A 15000-nucleotide genomic window follows, 5' to 3' on the forward strand; every position below is an offset into this window, starting at 1 on the left:
AAGATAAATTAAGCCACGAAAGACATGAAAAGAATTGGGTTACATAACATGTCTAGAATCATGGGCTGTTTAGAATCATGGAATGTCCATAGGGAACATAGCCTGGTACGGAGCAGGTGCTCGATACATTGAACGAATGAACGCATAAGTACTGTAAGGATAATACACATTTGGACTCGGTGAGAACTGTGGGAATGCAGCGAGAGAGATGGAAATTGTCACCGCTTATCACTATAGCTTGGGCCCTCGAGCACTTCCTAGGCGCCAGGCACAGCCCCAGGCGCTGCAGAGGATGAACCTCTCGGGTCCACCAACACTTATAAAGCAGGTGCCGCGGCCCCGCGTTTCTCAGAGGCGGATCCCCGGCAACCACAGGCGCAGCAGCAGCAAGGGAGCCAGACCCCGCCTGCCGGCCGGGGCTGTGCTCCAAACATTCTCGAGTCCCCTCGCCCCCAGCCTAGAGAACAGAGACGCCCACGGGAGGGACCCACGCCGTGGGTCAACGCCGCCACGTGGGGCCGGCTCCCGGAAGGCGGCCGCAGTCCCCCGAGCACCGGCCTCCGGGCAGCCCGCCTTCCGCTCTCTGCCCTGCGGGGCCGAGCTCCTGACCGACCCGCGAGCGCCCAGCCCGGCCGGGGGAGGGACGTGGGGGCGCAGAAGCCGCTGCCCTTGCCCACCCTGGGGCGCGTCCCCCAGGCTCGAGCAGGACGGGTTGCTCATTTAGGAAACAGCCACCGCCAGGCGCTCACCTAAGGGTGACCGGCCGGAGACCCACGGGGAGAGCGGGCGCCTGCGCACTCTTGTCAGCGCCAGGGACCAATGAGCTCGGGAAGGAACTGTGCCAGTCACAGCGCTCCGGACGCGGGGCGTGGCCTCCGTCCCCGCGCATGCGCCCGCTGCCCGGCGCTTGGGAAGGCGCCTACGGAGGCCCACGAGGCTCCAGGGTCCTCGCCGCTGCACGACCTCCCGCGGTGTGAGCGCAGTAGATGTCCCAGCGTGGTAGGTGTCCCGGCCCGGCGTGCATGGGCTCGCGGCATAGCTGAGCTGTCGTTACTGCCCGGGCCCCTCCGCTGCTCTCCAGCCGCCGCCGCCTCCCTCCCGGTGCTTTATCGAAGGTCCCTAGACGTCGGGTTTGGGGCGTCCGGCGCGTGGGTTCCTTTCATTCCAAGGAGGACCGGGTCCCCGGGGCGCCCCGTCCCCTCTGGCGCGCGCACTCCTGTTCCCAAATCTCACACGGGGTGTTTAGATCTGGACGGACCGCCCACCTTCTTCCTTTACACGCCCGCCTCCTTTATCTTCTTTTAAATCCTACATTTTCCCTCTTTGCCAAGCTAGATCCTTTTCTTCCTTACCACTGGCCAGGTCTTTACTCCGAGCAGAAACCAACGCCTCAGGGCTTCTTAAACGTGGTTTTTGACCTTTGCTTTGCGTGGACCTATAGGAATTTTGGCCATTTTAACCCGTTGCTCCTTTTGAGTCAGTTTAACGAAACGCAGTGCCTTCCGTCGACCCAACACGTAACATGTAGGAGGCGTGTTTCGGATCTGGACTGCCCGAGGGGAATCCCAGCACCGCCACTTACTGTGTCCAGCTTGGAAGCTGGACAGAAAACCGAGGGCATCAGTTTCCTCGACTATAAAATGACACCAGAAGTACTTCATTTATTGAGCTGTTGTGAGGGCTAAGCTCTAGGGGGCACAACAGTGCATAGAAACCATAGCGATTATCATCCTTGGGTGCCAGCCACGTTTCTAAGCTGTGGGATGCTGCGACTGATCTCGGGGTGCTTGTGTTTCAGTGGGGGAACTTTTGTGTGTCGTTTCTTGTGAGTACTCATCCTCAGTTTCAGAAGCATTCATGTTGTTGAGCGAGTCACGTTCTCAGTATGTTTGACCGTGTTTTCTTTATTTTCTTTAGTTAGAAGTCAAGAGGAGTTGAGAATCTGATGGCATGGCTTTGATTACCTTGCGGAGGAACCTTTACCATTTATCCGATTTTCGGATGCATGGAGCGCTGGCCGCTCTGAAAAATCACCCCGTAAACCATGTTCGCAAGATGGTCAAGGGGCGTCTGTGTCCGTGGTTCCCTTCACTACAACCCGAGCCTTGCAGGGTCAGGTTCCATCATGCCTGTTGTAAAAAGTTCCACTCGGAAAACGGAGACGCCCTGCATCCACTTGGTGAGCCAGTGTTCTCTCAAGCACACGATTGGGCTGGGCCTGAACAAAATCCTGAAAGCCTGGACGAACAGATGTTTTACAGGAGACTCAACGACTTGGATTCCTCAGCAGACGTGTTACATTTTATAGGCACGCTGCAACCTTTGCCTGATAGCCTGGCAGCAGGAGCCTTGCAACGGATCTGTGAAGTGGAAAAAAAAGATGGCAATCACAAGCTGCCAAAAGGAATACTAGAGAATGGTGTCTTTCAAGATTTATGCGTTCGGTTTGAGCAGGAATCCCCGAGTCTGTCGGACACTGCTTTGGTGACTGCTCTGCAAGCTCTGAGTCTGTTGTACGTGGGCCCTCAGAGTAACTTGTTACTAAACCTGGTGGCAGAAAGCCGCCATCGTGTCAAGAGAGGTGGCCTGGAAGTCCGCAGTCTCTGTATCCTTGGGGAAAGTCTGATTAGACTGCAGGGTCCGGGCGATGAGACACTAGAACTGATTATATATCAACTGCAAGGGGAAAAATTGGAAACATTTGCCCCTGAGGATATTGTGGCCCTTTACAGAATACTGCAGGCATGTGCTGAAAAAGTGGACCGACACCAAGCGTTTCTAAACAAGATAAACAGCTTTTCCCTGTCGGTCGTTTCCACCTTGAGTCCTACGCTGATGAGTCAAATGCTCACTGCCCTAGTGGCTCTTGATCAAACTCAAGCACTTCCTCTGGTTATAAAATTGGGAAAATACGCTGTGAGGCATATCCCTCATTTTACTCATGAAGAGCTCAGAAAAGTCCTGGAGGCTTTCATTTACTTTGGGCACAATGACCGATTTTTTACAACAGCCCTGGAGCGACACGTGGCCTCACTGTGTCTCACTTTGGATCCTGAGGTCATCAGCACAGTCACGGAGTACTGCGGTAGGAAACAGATTCTTTCAAGACCCATCTTCGATGCGGTGGCGGAAACTTTTGTTGGCCAGTCGGAGAAATTTTCACCTCGTCAGGTTTCCGAGTTAATTGAACCGTTTGGAAAACTCAATTATTTGCCACCGAACGCTTCTGCTTTATTCAGAAAGCTAGAAAACCTGTTACTCACTCGTTTCGATTATTTTCCACCCAAAACGTTATTGAAAATTCTCCATTCGTGTTCACTCATCGAATGCCATCCGGTCAACTTTATGGCAAAAATATTCAGCCCTTATTTTCTTCAACAGCTGCAAGGTGAGTTGGTCATAACTTGGAGAGTGGAAAAATTAACCCTTGAATGCGTGCGTGACGTGTTCAAGTCGCACATCTACCTCTTAGCCTGAGCCGTGCGGTGCCTTTGATTTCTCTTCCATAATAACCTAAAGAAGACATGTGAAGTTTCAGATGCCAGTGTAAATACGGAGTTAAAGAATGATGGAGCACTGCACAGAGAAAACCATTCCGGGTGCACAGACTGCCGAACTGAGTCGTGCGGGGACGTGGTGTGGCATCGGTGATAGTCATGCCAATATGTCAGAAGCCACAACAGCAACTGTAGACTCCCCTGTTCAGAAAGGGTGTGGGTCATCTTCAAGGCCACCCAAATAACATCAGATGTCTGTCTCCACTGCTAAAGGAAATTCTCACTAATTTTAACATCTCTGTTGACTTTTCATTATAGCTTGAATCCCTCAGAAGTTCAAATGAGATAGCATTGGGGTACCTGGGGAGCTCATTCAGTTGAGCATCCGACTGTTAACTTCGGCTGAGGTCATGATCTCACGGTTTGTGAGTTCGAACCCCGCATCGGGCTCTGTGCTGACAGCTCAGAGCCTGGAGCCTGCTTCGGATTCTGTGTCTCCCTCTCTCTGCCCCTCCCCTTCTCATGCTCTCTCTCTTTCTCTCAAATAAAACTTAAAAACAAAAAAGTTTAAATGAGATGGCATTTGATGGCAAGCCAGAAGGCATGGCTAACTCTGACAAGTTCTTCCCCGAGTGCCATTTATTTTATTTATTTAAAAAAATTGTTTAATGTTTATTTATTTCTGAGACAGAGAGAGACAGAGCATGAGTCGGGGAGGGGCAGAGAGAGAGGGAGGCACAGAATCCGAAGCAGGCTCCAGGCTCCGAGCCGTCAGCCCAGAGCCGGAGGCAGGCTCGAACCCACAGACCGCGAGATCATGACCTGAGCCGACGTTCAACGGACTGAGCCACCCAGACGCCCCTCCCGAGTGCCATTTAATAGTACATTACTTCCAGAGTGATTAGTGTACATCGTCCATTCGTGATGTTCCTTCACAAACCAAATTCAAACTTACCTACAACTGGAGTGCTTCTTGTTTCAGGGGAAGAATCGTCCGTGGACAGACTGAGCCTCGCACAGCTGACCCAACTGTTCCTAACCTCAGTGCTAGAATGCCCTTTCTATAAGGTAAAAGCAGGGGTCCTCTTAACCTTACTTCCCTGTGGGGGCGGCTTTCTTTTGTGTCTCCCTCCCCATCTTTTAAGTTTTTCCTCTTTTGATCTGTCTCAGTAACCTCATCAGAAAGCAGAGCTTTCATTCACTCCAACTTACTTTCCCACTAGGTAGCCTTCTCTTTGATAAATTGGCCCCGTACCTGTTCTCTTGTGTCGGAAGTACCCATTTCCAGTTGCGTAAGGTTTCTTGGAAGGTTCTGTGGGGTGCTGCCGGCACATGAGTCAGAGTGTCCTGGATGCGCTCTGAGGGCCTTGAAGGGCTTGCACTCCCCACAGCTGTTAGATAGTAAATGTGAATCCCTCGTTCGGTTAGGCCTGAGCAAATCCTAAACTGTTTCAAGTACATTTCTACGCCAAGCCAGAAGTTTCACTCTCACCTGATAGGTGGAGTTGGTGCTTCCTGTCTAGTACCCCAGAGATTCGTTCTTGTAACTTAATCCAGCACCTTGGTTAAGATCACACATGGCCTCTCCAGACTTGCTCATCCCTCCCTTGACTGAATCACATTTAAGACTAGCTCATTTTCAGGGCGCCTGGGTGGCTCAGTCGGTTGAGCATCCGACTCTTGATTTTGGTTCAGGTCACGATCTCCCAGTTTGTGAGTTCGAGCCCCACATTATCGGGCTCTGCGCTGACAGCGTGAAACCTGCTTGGGATTCTCTCTCTCCACCCCACTACTGCTCATGAGCACAGGCTCTCTCTCTCTCAAACTAAACATTAAAAAACAAAACAAAACAAAACAAAAGCAGCTCATTTCAGATTAAGAAGGAAGAATGGAAAGGCACTCCTATTTTCTTCTTTAAAACAGCTTCAACAGGGACTCCTGACTGGCCCAGTCAGTAGAGCATAGGACTCTTGATCTCAGGGTTGTGAGTTCAAGCCCCATGTTGGGCGTGGACCCTACTTAAAAAAACAAAACAGCTTTAACAGTAGTAAGGCACAGAAAAGTAAGTGCTACTTACCTCAGCTTCCTTCCATTCCTGAAGGAGTGGTGTTAGCTGTTTTATGTACAAAGGTGCACAAATACATGAACACTCCTGTTTCTCTCTTTCCTTGGAACGGGGCTCTTCCGAGGACAGTTGGCTCTAATATGCCCAGTCTACCATGGACGTTCCTCGAGGGCAATGCATGAAGATTAAGTGCATTCTTTTTGTTTTTCAATCTAGAGACTAGACTGCGGACTAGATTCTGGACTACTGGCAGATGTGTTTCCCCTGATAGTTAGAGATGTCCCTTTACCTATCGTTTCTGTTGCCGAGCGTGGTTAGTCCCTTGAATCATTGTCATTTGACTCCGTGGAAAAGTACCGTGTCCCATGTTGAAATTGCATCTTAACGAGCTGAGCCTATTTTCACAATGCTTATTGGTCGATTTGCTGTGAATTACCTCATTACCTCCTGACTCAGATTCCTATTGGTTGTCTTTTTTCTTTCTCTCTTTTTTTTTTTTTTTTGTCCTAGAACACATTGTGAGATAGAGATATTAGCGCCTACGTATGTTGCACATACTTGGTCCTAGTTTTTGCTCTTCATTTGGGGGAGGGGGGCTTGTAGCTTAATATTGTTTATGATCTCTATTTGCTCTACAGAAATTTTCAAGTTGTCTGTAGTCAAATGTATCCATCCTTTATGGTTTCTGGGTTTCCTCTCTCTAGAATATTTTACCACTCCTAAGGTAATACACATATTTTACTAAATTTTTAAAAATGCTCCTTTCCCTTACTGTATTTATAGCACTTTAACCCACCTGGAATTTATGGCAGTCCTCAACATGTGCTAGAACTTGCACTTGGTTATTTTCTGGATGGATTACCGGCTGTACCATTTATTACGTAGCTCTCCTTCTCCTGGTAAATTGAAATGTCACCCTTATCACATTGTCCTCTGTTAAAAACATGAGTGTCCTTAAGGCCCTTAAAGCAATTCTAAGAGTTCCAAAGAGATGTTTCTTGAGCTGCAAGAGCACTGTTGTTTCCTCCCTTCCTCCCTCCCTCTCTTCCTTCCTTTCTTTCTTTCTATGACCACGGACTACTTTTAAAACACATTTAGGAGCGCCTGGGTGGCTCAGTTGGTTAAGCGTCCAACTTTGGCTCAGGTCATGATCTCATGGTTTATGAGTTCGAGCCCCGCATCGGGCTCTGTGCTGACAGCTCAGAGCCTGGAGCCTGCTTCGGATTCTGTGCCTCCCTCTCTCTCTGCCCCTCCCCCCTCATGCTCTGTCTCTGTCTCTCAAAAATAAATAAATGTTAAAAAAAAAAAAAACCCACACAGGGGCGCCTGGGTGGCGCAGTCGGTTAAGCGTCCGACTTCAGCCAGGTCACGATCTCGCGGTCCGTGAGTTTGAGCCCCGCGTCAGGCTCTGGGCTGATGGCTCGGAGCCTGGAGCCTGTTTCCAATTCTGTGTCTCCCTCTCTCTATGCCCCTCGCCCGTTCATGCTCTGTCTCTCTCTGTCCCAAAAATAAATAAAACGTTGAAAAAAAGAATTAAAAAAAAAAAAACAACAAAAAAACCCCCACACATTTAAAAGATCTATCCAACTATTGGATTTGAGCTATCGCAAGAATATTTTTCTGTTGTCATTTTGAGGAAGGTATTTGTCCTTAATCTGGAAAAGTATCCTGTTTATAGAGTAATATTGATCAGACTTATTCGCAGGTAACCTTGTTTTATTTTCTGGTTTTGGATCGTATCCTCCTTTCTCATGTTTAAACATACAATTTTCAGGGTCGGAAACTTCTTCCTAAATACCAAGTGAGGTCATTTCTTACTCCGTGCTGTTCTCTGGAGACGCCTGTGGATTTTCAGCTTTACAAATCTGTGAGGATTGGACTGATTGACCTTCTGGGCGCAAGAATGTATTTTGCTTCAAAAGTGTTAACGCCCTATTGTTATACAATAGGTACGTACTTGGGAGTCTCCTTTACCAGGCTCGGCTTGCTGTCCTCTTTGGGAATATGCAGGGCTTCGCAGCCACTGGAAGGTCAGGAAATATAAAACGGAGAGTTGGCCCTTCCCGGAAGGCAAATTGGAACCGTGGGCCGTGGAGTCCAGATGCGTGGGGGGAGTCCCACCTGTTAGCCACGTGGTAGGGGAATGTCTTTGGGCAGAGTAATCTTTTTCCGCTTGCTCCTTTTCTGTAAAATGAGAGTACGAAGAATAGTGACCCAGACTTGCTTAAGCACTAAGTGAGTGATACCCCGAGCATAGCAAGTGCTGGGTAATCATTAGCCAGTATAATTGTTGTGCCACTCTAAGTCAGTGCTGTCCGACGCCCTAGCCAGGAGTACCTGTGACTACTTAAATTTACGTTAGTTAAAGTTTAAAAACCATCCAAAGTTCAGTTCCTTGGTTGCCCTGGCCACATGTCAAGGGCTCAGAACCACAGGTGGCTGGTGGCAGGCGTGCTGGAACAGCAAAGGCGCAAACGTGTGATCACGGCGGAAAGTTCTGTTGGGTGGGGCTGACGGGAGAGTTCACGTCCTTCTGCCCTTAACAGTGTTTTAAATGAATCACTACAAGAAAATCAGCTCCGAGGAGGTAGTGTTTTATAGGCTTCAGGACGTCGTAGCTCACTTCCCTCCTCCTTTAGGGGCTCTTTTCACAAAGAGAATAGCAGGACATCAGAGGGGAGGAAGTGGGGCTCTGCCGTGCCCAGCGACCACAGAGTGGGGTGCAGGAGGCTTTGCCTACCCTGGAGACTCTGGGAGATTCCGTGATGAAAGTTGCGACTTGTGTAGGCCACAGTCTGGCTTTGCTTCCTGTCTGGGGTGAAGGGTTCCCAATACTCACCTCAAGGAGAGAGAGGAAGTACGTGCAGTTCTTATCACACCCGGCACCTTGATTTAGTGGCTGAGCCTTCTGAAATTAAGGCTGACTTGGTTGATGGTAGAGCTGGTTACGTTAAAATTCTCACCGTGGTCTGGTGTGGTCATTTCTTTGCAGCCTCCAGCGCAGCTGGTAAATTGCAGTGTGGGAGAATTCAGAACAGAAGGAGGAGGAGGAAAGGAACGTAGTGTTTGTGAGGGTATCACACGGAGAATGTTTCCTTTCTTCTCTCACCAGATGTGGAAATTAAATTAGACGAAGAAGGATTAGTATTGCCATTTACGATTGATGAAGATGTGCATAAAAGGTAAAGAAAGCTGGTGCGGTTTTTATGTTACAAAACTTGTTGGGATTAATAATCGATGGTGTTTTCTTTTTTTTTTTAATGTTTATTATTTTTGACAGAGAGAGAGGCCATGAGCAGGGGAGGGGCAGAGAGAGAGGGAGACACAGAATCTGAAGCAGGCTCCAGGCTCTGAGCTGTCAGCACAGAGCCTGACGCGGGCTCAGACTCACCGCGTATCATGAACTGAGCCAAAGTCGGACACTCAACCGACTGAGCCACCCAGGCGCCCCTTGATGGTATTTTCTTAAGAAGGTGGGAAAACAGGAGTGGCTCAGTGGGTTAAGCATCAGACTCTTGATTTTGGCTCAGGTCATGATCTCACAGTTCCTGGGTTCAAGCCCCACACTGAGCTCTTTGCTGTCAGTGCAGAGCCTATTTGGAACTGTCTCTCTCTCTCCCTCTCTCTCTGTCCCGCCCCCCCCCCAAATAAATAAAGCATTAAAAACATGGTGAGAAAATAGACATGTGTCTAGAAGTAAAGACACTACTGAACAGCATCCCAATTTTGGAAATTCCTTGTAACAGAAACATTAATATTAATAAGATTGCTTTCTTAGCAGATTAAAGAATGGCACACTCATGATTTATTTGAAAATAACATTGACACACAGGAATAGCCGAATCCCAAATAAACTCTTTCCACGAAAAATGTATAAATATTTTGGATTGTTTTAAGAACTAAGTTTCTCCAGGGGCGCCTGGGTGGCTCAGTCGGTTAAGCGTCCGACTTCAGCTCGGGTCACGATCTCGCGGTCCGTGAGTTCGAGCCCCGCGTCGGCTCTGGGCTGATGGCTCAGAGCCTGGAGCCTGTTTCCGATTCTGTGTCTCCCTCTCTCTCTGCCCCTCCCCCGTTCATGCTCTGTCTCTCTCTGTCTCAAAAATAAATAAATGTAAAAAAAAAAAATTAAAAAAAAAGAACTAAGTTTCTCCGTCCGATTTTTCAGGTTAGCACTATGCATTGATGATCCAAAAAGATTTTCTCTGAATAGCAGACACTTACTGGGAAAGGAAGCTATTAAACAGAGACACCTGCGCCTTCTTGGTTATCAGGTTGTTCAGGTAGGAATTCACCTGTTTTCTTCTCCCCCAAAGCAACTTCTAATTTAGATATGTTTTCTCCAGAGGGCTAGGTGGTCTGCCAGCCCAGTGGACCACGCATCTTACATCTAGTTTAAAGGCCAACTTTGAGCATTATTTTCCCAGTTAAAAAAAAAAAAAATCCCTGTATTTATATTTTGAAATACAGAATATACAGACCCACAGTTTTCTCAAGTGCGGCATCCGTATACCCTTTCTAAGCTATACTAACCTCTGCTTCTAGGATTACTGAATTATTAGAGCACCTGTTTTGCTTTAATGTCCCTCTGATTGAATGAATAGAAATAGCCAAGATGACCCCGTTAAAACCAGGATCATCATCATACTTTTAAGCTTAAGCCCTTATTTGTGTTTGTCTTGTCGATCTCTTAGCGAGGTGGTCTGTGCGGAGTCAGCGGCGAATGTTCATGGAGCTTCCCGGACTGTGTGTTCCCGGTCTGCTGGTCTGCTCTCTGCTGTCCCGTCTGCTTACTTTTTCCCACTGCATAGTTTACCTACATCCCCAGATTAACGCTCCTGAAACTGACATGCCTGTGTGTGTTGAGAAACCTTTACTGTTCCTTTACTGCTTACAAGATGAAGTGGAAACCCATCTGCATCTGGGCATCCAAGACCCCCCCACGGTCGGCCTGTGCTCAGCGGTCTCTTTCGCACCCCCGCCCCCCTCCGCTCTCTTGCCTCTCTCCCTTTGGCCCCGCTGCTTCCCGCAGAGGACTGGTCTCGCCACTCTGCACATCCAAATTCTGGCTCGGGCTCCCCTTCCGCCCTGACCCGAAATGTGAGCCTCTCTCCACGCGAGACGCCCGTTCTCTCTGCATGTTCTGCGGCTCGTTTGCTGAGTTGCACTGGGTGCCGGGCACCCTCCCAAGCACTGGGAGACCCGCCGAGCAGCCGTGAACTCTGCCCTCCAGGAGCCGTGGCGGAGGGTTCGAGGGACCGAAACACCAGGGTGACTTCAGAACATGACGGATTGTGTGATGTATTCTATTTCCCTCCCTTTACAGATCCCCTATTATGAGATTGAGATGCTAAAATCAAGAGTTGAATTGGTGGAATATTTGCAGAGAAAACTATTTCCTCACAACGTGGGCATTCGTTGGTAACAAGAAGGAATACTGGCTTCAGGACTCGGTGAACCAACTTGTGTTTTCTTGGGACTCGGTACAAAGAGGGACGTAAAAGGGTGGAAGTTGTGAGTTGGCCGTGATCCGGAAAGGGTCTGTGGTTTTCCTTATACCGTGTATACGCTTACCAGTGGTAAATTTAAAATAAATTTTTATTTTTATTTTTATTTAACACTAGTGTTATACTTTTATACACAAAGCAATTGATCAAGTACAATAAAGACATGTAATGAGGGGCGCCTGGGTGGCTCAGTCGGTTAAGCGTCCGACTTCAGCTCAAGTCACGATCTCACGGTCCGTGGGTTTGAGCCCCGCGTTGGGCTCTGGGCTGATGGCTCAGAGCCTGGAGCCTGTTTCAGATTCTGTGTCTCCCTCTCTCTCTGCCCCTCCCCCGTTCATGCTCTGTCTCTCTCTGTCTCAAAAATAAATGTTAAAAAAAAAAATTAAAAAAAAAAAGAAATGTAATGAGTATTATTTTTGTTTTGTATTTTAGAGGGGGCGTGTGTGTGTGCGTGCAGGAAGGGGTAAGGGGCAGTGGGAGAGAGAATCCCAAGCAGGCTCCACACTCAGCATGAAGCCGGACTCCGGGCTCTATCCCATGACCCTGGGATCATGACCTGAGCCAAAATCAAGACGCTGACGCTCAACTGACTGAGTTGCCCAGGCATCCCAGGTGTGCTTATTTTTAAATCTTTGTTTTGCAATAGCGGCTAACTGAAAATATTTTCTTTCAAGATCTTTGTTAACACTTGTAACAAATATAAGGACGAAAAGTTTGTCTCCTGTTCCTTTGTTAGAGGCAGTCTCGTGGTAAGAGAAGGAATAATGAAAAAGAGGATTATGGATATAACATATGTAATTACAGAATTATGCAGAAATAACCCTGTAGTTATGAAGAAAATGGTTTCCATTGGAATGGGAACCGTTTGGTTCTTTTTAAGGGATAAAGACATAAAAGGTCATTTCTTTAAAAAAAAAATCTTTTAACGTTTATTCATTTTTTGAGAGACAGAGAGAGAGAACAAGCAGGGGTGGGGCAGAGAGAGGGGGAGACACAGAATCCGAAGCAGGCTCCAGGCTCCGAGCTGTCAGCACAGAGCCCGACGCGGGGCTCGAACACATGAAACGCGAGATCATGACCTGAGCCGAAGTCTGACCCTTAACCGACCGAGCCACCCAGGCGCCCCAAAGGTCACTTCTTTAGGCAGGGTTTCGGGAGGGGCATTTGATTGGAGGGAGAAGCTTCTGAATTTTGAATCCGGAATCAATCGTGTTGTCTCCCATTGAGTGCAGATGCGTCCTCCTCCTGTCCCGTCCAGTCCCACTGGGGTCAGGTTAAAGTTTTGGGGGAAAAGAGGACATGGAGGTCGGCTGGTGGAGCAGAGAGAGCTCGGACAGGGAGCCGCTGCGATCCCGTGCTCAGACCGTGCGCCCGTGCTGAGCACTGCAGCCCACACTCCCGTGGGTCCCTGGCCTTCTGAGTCACGTGTGGTTCCCACTCGTTGGTTACGGGCCAGCTTAGCCGGCTTGAGCGTCCCACCCCTGTCAGGCATCACAAGCGATGGGTGAAGATTCGAGTCTGGTCTTGAGAAGCAGTAAGAGCACAGCCGCAAAGAATCCAGCCCGGGTTTGAGTTCCAGCTTTTCCTCTTGCTGCCTGATGGCCTTGGGCCTCCGTTCCACCCGAATCCTCATCAGTAGCGAAGGGCTTCTGAAAAGTTTCCTAGGGCGGCCACAACTAAGTGCCACACAACACAAGTTTATTTTCTCATGGCTCTGGGGCCCTGGAGTCCGCAATCACTGTGTGGGCAGGGCTGCGCCCCTTGGGCGGGCCCCAGGGGAGAGTGTCCTTGCTTCTTCCAGCTTCTTGGAGGCCTGGGCTTCCCTGGTGTGCATCAAGGTCAGTCCGGTCTGTCTCCGTGTTCACATGGCTGTCATCCTTGCGCGCGCGTGTGTGTGTGTGTGTCTGTCTATACATGGTCATCTCCCTGTGTAAGCATTTCTGTGCCCAAATTCCCCTTTTTCCAAGGACTGAAGCCATATGGGATTGGGGCCCACCCTAACGACCTCATCTTGTCTTGACTGACTCTGGGAAGACCCTGTTTCCAAATAAGGCCATATTCACAGGCATTGGGATCGGCTTCAGGATTCAACCCACAACAGGTCGAAATGAGAATTAGTTAAAATACATAAGCCACTTGGAAAAGTCCCCAGAGCAGAGTCAGCCCACAGTCTGCAGCTGGTGGAGTGCGTGCCTCTGAGTGCAGAGAAGGAAAACCACAGCGGCAAAGCCGGGGCAGGGACAGGTGCCTGGAGGCTGCCCGGTCCTGTGCCCACTCGACCTCGCGGCTCCCTCCCCGGCCTCCAGGCCAGTCCCGCTGCCCTGCTCGCCTCTCCCCGTGACTCATCCTTGGGCGTGAAACAGCCTGAGATGTGGTGGGAGAAGAGGGTCACAAACAGCCACACAAACATGTGGGGACGGTCTGCTCTAAACGCTATGGAGAAAAAGTACCGCCTAGAATTTGTTTCCTCCACCTCTGCTGTGGGTCTAACTCCTCCCCCATCGTGACCATCCTTCCTCCAACCAGAATCAGATCCCCCTTCCCCTGTGCCTACAGTTCCCTCCTAGTCTCATTTGTCTCTCCCTGCCCTTTGTGGGTTCACCAGACATTTATTAAAGTGCTCCCCCCGGCGCGGGGTACCCTGAAGGCGGCTGCCTAGGGAAGTGGAACAGGGCCCAGGCCTGAGGGGTGGGGGGATTGAGTGAGGCAAATTAGTGACCAGATGATTACAGTGCGGAGCCCGCTGGCCCCCTGATGTGCAGACTCAGAATGGAGAACAGCCCAGGCCTGCCTGGGGAGTGAGAGGTTCTGTGAGCTGAAGGCTAGGCGACAGGGAGGTGGGTCTGTGCAGCGGAGAACATTCCAGGCATGGCAGGGCCACAAAGCACCCAGCAGTCTCACCAGAGGAGGCCGGACTGACTGACACTTGGTTTTAAAGCAAATTTTAATTCCGGGGCCCCTGGGTGCCTCAGTTAAACTTCGGACTCTTGACTTCAGCTCAGGTCATGATCTCATGGTTCATGAGCTCGAGCCCCACATTGGACTCTTTGCTGGCAGTGCAGAGACTGCTTGGGATTCTCTCTCCCTCTCTCTGTCCCTCCTCTCCTTTCTCTCTCTCTCTCTCTCTCAAATAAAAATAAACTTAAAATATTTTTTTAAAATAATTTAAAAAATTAAAGCAAATTTTAATGCTGAAATGTATATGTTTGTCATGAAGATCATCTAGGCTAATAAATAGATACAAGATTTCTGGTTTCGCCAAGTGGAGTGAATTTGACGAATCCTGTAAGATTATAAAACCAAGTCCTTATCATCGGAACCCTCAGTCCTCTGAGTTGTGATGTTTACCCATAGAAGCAAAGTAATGGTATTATTGGAATGACTTATCCAGTCTCATAGCTGTTGCCACAATACGCTGATGGTATCTCTTTTGTTGTTGTTGTTGTTGTTGTTTTTTAATTTTTTTCATGTTTATTTATTTTTGAGAGAGAGACAGAGCATGAGAGGGGGAGGAGCAGAGAGAGAGGGAGACACGGAATCTGAAGCAGGCTCCGGGCTCTGAGCTGTCAGCCCAGAGCCCGACGCGGGGCTCGAACTCACAAACTGTGAGATCATGGCCTGAGCTGAAATCGGACGCGTAACCGACTGAGCCACCCAGGCGCCCTGTTGTTGTTTTAAGTTTATCTTGAGAGAGAGACAGAGAGTGAGAGAGGCAGAGAGAAAGAGAGACGGAATCCCCAGCAGGCTCCACTCTGTCCATGCAGAGCCCAACTCAGGACTCAAACTCCCGAAACCTGAGATCATGCAAAATTCGGACACTTAGCCGACCAAGCCACCCAGGCGCCCTGGTGACATCTTTCAATATCTTGCTGTAGCTTTTCAAAAGTAAGAGCAAAGGAAATTTTTAAAAAAGAAACAGAAACGGGTAAAAAAT

The 15000-nt window shown here is 49.1% G+C and overlaps 2 protein-coding genes across 9 annotated transcripts in view; one reads left to right on the forward strand and one right to left on the reverse strand.

Annotated features, from left to right (window-relative positions):
* Positions 1–15000, reverse strand: part of MTRR (5-methyltetrahydrofolate-homocysteine methyltransferase reductase) — a 55525-nt gene that overhangs the window by 32459 nt on the left and 8066 nt on the right. For 2 of the 4 annotated variants that reach the window (XM_006928111.5, XM_019812938.3), the window contains exon 1: positions 750–883. The exons of 1 other annotated variant lie outside the window; for it this stretch is intronic. The gene's annotated coding sequence lies outside the window, so the exon portion shown is untranslated. Of the gene's footprint in view, positions 1–749; positions 884–15000 lie in introns of those variants that run through there. One more of the 4 variants, XM_019812943.3, reaches the window with a different exon arrangement.
* On the forward strand, positions 876–11177 carry FASTKD3 (FAST kinase domains 3). 5 transcript variants are annotated; one of them, XM_006928112.5, is made up of 7 exons: positions 883–999; positions 1918–3388; positions 4480–4565; positions 7337–7511; positions 8675–8744; positions 9728–9842; positions 10886–11177. In XM_006928112.5, exons 2-7 carry the CDS (start codon positions 1951–1953, stop codon positions 10982–10984), a joined length of 1983 nt encoding a protein of 660 aa, XP_006928174.3. In that variant the 5' UTR covers positions 883–999; positions 1918–1950; the 3' UTR covers positions 10985–11177. The 5 variants fall into 5 exon arrangements, 3 of the variants coding, with proteins under 3 accessions (XP_044894893.1, XP_006928174.3, XP_044894888.1); XM_045038953.1 differs by lacking the exon at positions 883–999 and adding an exon at positions 1065–1825; XR_006586369.1 differs by lacking the exon at positions 9728–9842 and having other exon boundaries at positions 876–999; positions 8555–8744.

The sequence above is a fragment of the Felis catus genome, chromosome A1, assembly GCF_018350175.1.
Source record: "Felis catus isolate Fca126 chromosome A1, F.catus_Fca126_mat1.0, whole genome shotgun sequence".
In the NCBI taxonomy this organism is placed as follows: domain Eukaryota; kingdom Metazoa; phylum Chordata; class Mammalia; order Carnivora; family Felidae; genus Felis; species Felis catus.